The 3377-nt window shown below is 23.5% G+C and overlaps 1 protein-coding gene across 1 annotated transcript in view; it reads left to right on the forward strand.

Annotated features, from left to right (window-relative positions):
- Positions 1–3371, forward strand: part of LOC102681840 (oxysterol-binding protein-related protein 8-like) — a gene marked incomplete at its 3' end in the record, with an annotated part of 6604 nt that extends 3233 nt beyond the window's left edge. Inside the window, exons 5-12 of the mRNA XM_006609767.2 lie at positions 898–953; positions 1055–1285; positions 1360–1504; positions 1561–1782; positions 2516–2670; positions 2742–2920; positions 2999–3176; positions 3261–3371. Of these exons, the coding sequence (XP_006609830.1) occupies positions 898–953; positions 1055–1285; positions 1360–1504; positions 1561–1782; positions 2516–2670; positions 2742–2920; positions 2999–3176; positions 3261–3371 (1277 nt within the window). The remainder of the gene's footprint in view (positions 1–897; positions 954–1054; positions 1286–1359; positions 1505–1560; positions 1783–2515; positions 2671–2741; positions 2921–2998; positions 3177–3260) is intronic.
- Between the last annotated feature and the right edge of the window lie 6 nt (positions 3372–3377).

The following is a 3377-nucleotide window of genomic DNA, read 5'->3' on the forward strand; positions in this document are numbered from 1 at the left end:
CTGAAATGTACTCTTTATATATTGTATAATCTTTGGCTGAAAGATGATATATATTAAATAGATTTCTATTATGAATATAAATTTTAAATAAATAATATTTTTGTATAATAATTATATATAAATTTATAATTTATAAGCCTTATATTATTTAATTTATAATTAAAATAAATGCAATCAATATTTTTTATTAAATATCATTTTTAACACAGATAAAAAGAACATGGAATTAAAATCTATTTTGAAAAAATGCTAACTGCATAATGCATTATGTTATTGAGATTTATTATATAAAATAATTTTATTTATACAAAATAATTATTTTAATTAAAAAAATTGCATCCTATTTCTTTTTTTTAATTTTAAAAATTTAATTATCTTTTAATTTTGAATTTTTTTTTTATAGGTCAATAAGTTTATATTTTCTTAAAATTAAAATACTTGTATGAATGTTTTAAACTTGATTATTTCTAAAGCCTTTTAATTAATTATAAATGAAAAAAAATATATTAAAATTATTGTTTAAAATTTATAAAATCAATTTTAAATAAATATTGTCATCTGCATATGTTAATCATTTTATAAACATTTTAATATGAAAATATTCATAAAAGTTAAAAATATTCATAAAAGTCACTTTTATCTATTTTATTTAATAGTTATTCAACATTATTTGAAATCATATAACTTAATCATATAATTATTAAAATCATAATATAATTATATTCTATACTACGATATATTTATAAATAATGACTATTTAATATTTAATAATTACTTGTAAATATTAAAATTTATTTATTAAATTAAATTTAATTATAATTATATTTTTATATTTTTATAATATCAATATTTGATTAATGTTTAATCATACAATTTTATATAATTTATTTGTTATAGGATTATCTACATCAATGGGAGAAGCAAATCAAAAAACAGATAATGTTTCTGATAAGGTAAGAAATATTTAGTTTATTGTTTTAAAAGATTTAAAATAAAATTATTTTATTTTTATGAAAATTTATATATTTTTATATATATAAATTTTTTATTTTAGTCTTTCGATTCTTGTAAGTTAACAAGGAAAGAATCATACAAAGCTCAAAGAAAGAATTATCGAATGGAAAAAAAGAGATTTGCCGATGAACTTCTAAGTTCTTTTAAAGATCCAACTGTTATTGTGATGAGTGATTGGCTTAAAGTTCGTGGTACATTAAAAAGTTGGACAAAACTGTGGTGTATTCTGAAGCCTGGTTTGCTACTGCTATATAAAAGTCCAAAAGCAAAAGTGCTCATTTATATTGTTTTTAACTAAAATATTTATTTATTTCATCCAAAATTATATTTAAATAATTATTACAGAGCAATCATTGGGTAGGAACAGTTTTACTTAATACATGTCAAGTGATAGAACGCCCAAGTAAAAAAGATGGATTTTGTTTTAAATTGTTTCATCCTTTGGAACAATCAATATGGGCTCCAAGAGGTCCAGAAAAAGAAGCTATTGGTAAATAAAAAATTTTTTATAAATTAAAAAATATATTTTTATTAAATTATTTTTAGGTGCTGTTGTACAACCCTTGCCAACATCTTACTTAATATTTAGAGCACCTTCTCAGGCAGCTGGTAAATGTTGGTTGGATGCACTTGAATTATCTTTACGTTGTTCTTCTTTAATAGTACGCTCAACAAGTGCATTGCCACGTACTTTACCACATGATACTACAACAACTCATGAAACTCAATGGAGTGAAGCAGATTATGAAAAACATTTTGATGAACATGGTAGGTATAAAATAAATATATTACAAAATATTAGCATTTGTTAAAAAAATAAAGATTCCTTTTAAAAAATTTGTTTAATGAAATATGGAATGATTTTTTATTACATTTAATATATAATTGATTTTTACATTTGATATATTATAATTAACTTTAATAGAAAAATAATATTGCTGAAAAATAATAAAGAAAAATAATAATATATAACTTTAATAGAAAAATAAAATAACTTTAATAGAAAAAAAATATTTGATTAAATTTTATTCTTGAAAATTAATAGTATTAATTATATTATTATTATTATTCCTTTCCTGACATATTACCTAAAATTGCTTTTCATACCTATGCTTATCTAATTATGCTCCTCGATCACCTACAACATCTCAAAAACGTTTGTTATCATATCCTCAACCTGCAATAGCATCTATGACAAATGATGATGCTAAAAGCATTTGTCCTTCACCAACTCCCATGTTTGAGCAGTTATACCATGCAGTAGCATATTGGGACAAACAATTTCGTAATAGATCTCCAACTCTTGCTGCAGATACAGAGATTATTTTATCTTCAAATTCTGTAAATGCATTGGGTGGTGGAAATATTTATTCACATTTCGAATCTTCTTCTAAATCAATTCCAAATTCTTGCATTCGTCGTATGACTGTTCCTTCTATACATGTTTTGGAATATAATACCCCAGTAGTAATGCTAGATCCTCTGCACTCCTCACATACAGATTTGGACGATATTAGCCAACCGGAAAATGGAGTAGCAGCTGATGCAGAGATTAGCGCTTCGGATAGTGAATCTGAAGGATCCACCAAGGAAGATCAACAAGAAACAATTAATGAAACTCCATATGCTGCAAATGAACAAGAAGTTCTTGGAGCGGTAAAAATTATATGATATTATATTTATAATTAAAATTATTTAAATTTTTTATATTTGCATTTAATATATAGGCTGGAGAGGTAGTTACAGAATTACAAGAAGAACAAAAATCTTTAATATGGTTCTTAATGAAACAAGTTCGACCAGGCATGGATTTATCAAAAGTCGTTTTACCGACTTTTATTTTAGAACCTCGTTCGTTTTTAGAAAAGTTGGCCGATTCTTATTATCATGCAGATTTATTATCTCAGTAAGTATAAATTTATAGATTTCAAGAAATATTCATATAAAAATATGATGTATAATATTTTGTTTCTTGCTTTTACAGAGCAGTAGTAGAAGATGATGCATTTACACGTATGAAAGGCGTTGTTAAATGGTATTTATCTGGATTTTATAAAAAACCTCAAGGTTTAAAGAAACCTTATAATCCGCTTTTGGGTGAAACTTTTCGCTGCTATTGGCAGCATCCTAATGGTTCAAGAACTTTCTATATAGCTGAACAGGTATAGTAATTATTTAAATTATACTTATGTATTGCTATTTTTATAACTATAATATATTTATTATAAACATATTAATGTTAATAGCTTTCTCATCATCCACCTATATCAGGATTTTATGTTACTAATCGACAAGATGGATTTACTATTAGTGCTACAATTATTGCAAAATCTAAATTTTACGGTAATTTTTTTCTTATTTTT

This window comes from Apis dorsata, unplaced genomic scaffold (assembly GCF_000469605.1).
Source record: "Apis dorsata unplaced genomic scaffold, Apis dorsata 1.3 scaffold_59, whole genome shotgun sequence".
Classification (NCBI taxonomy): Eukaryota; Metazoa; Arthropoda; class Insecta; order Hymenoptera; family Apidae; genus Apis; species Apis dorsata.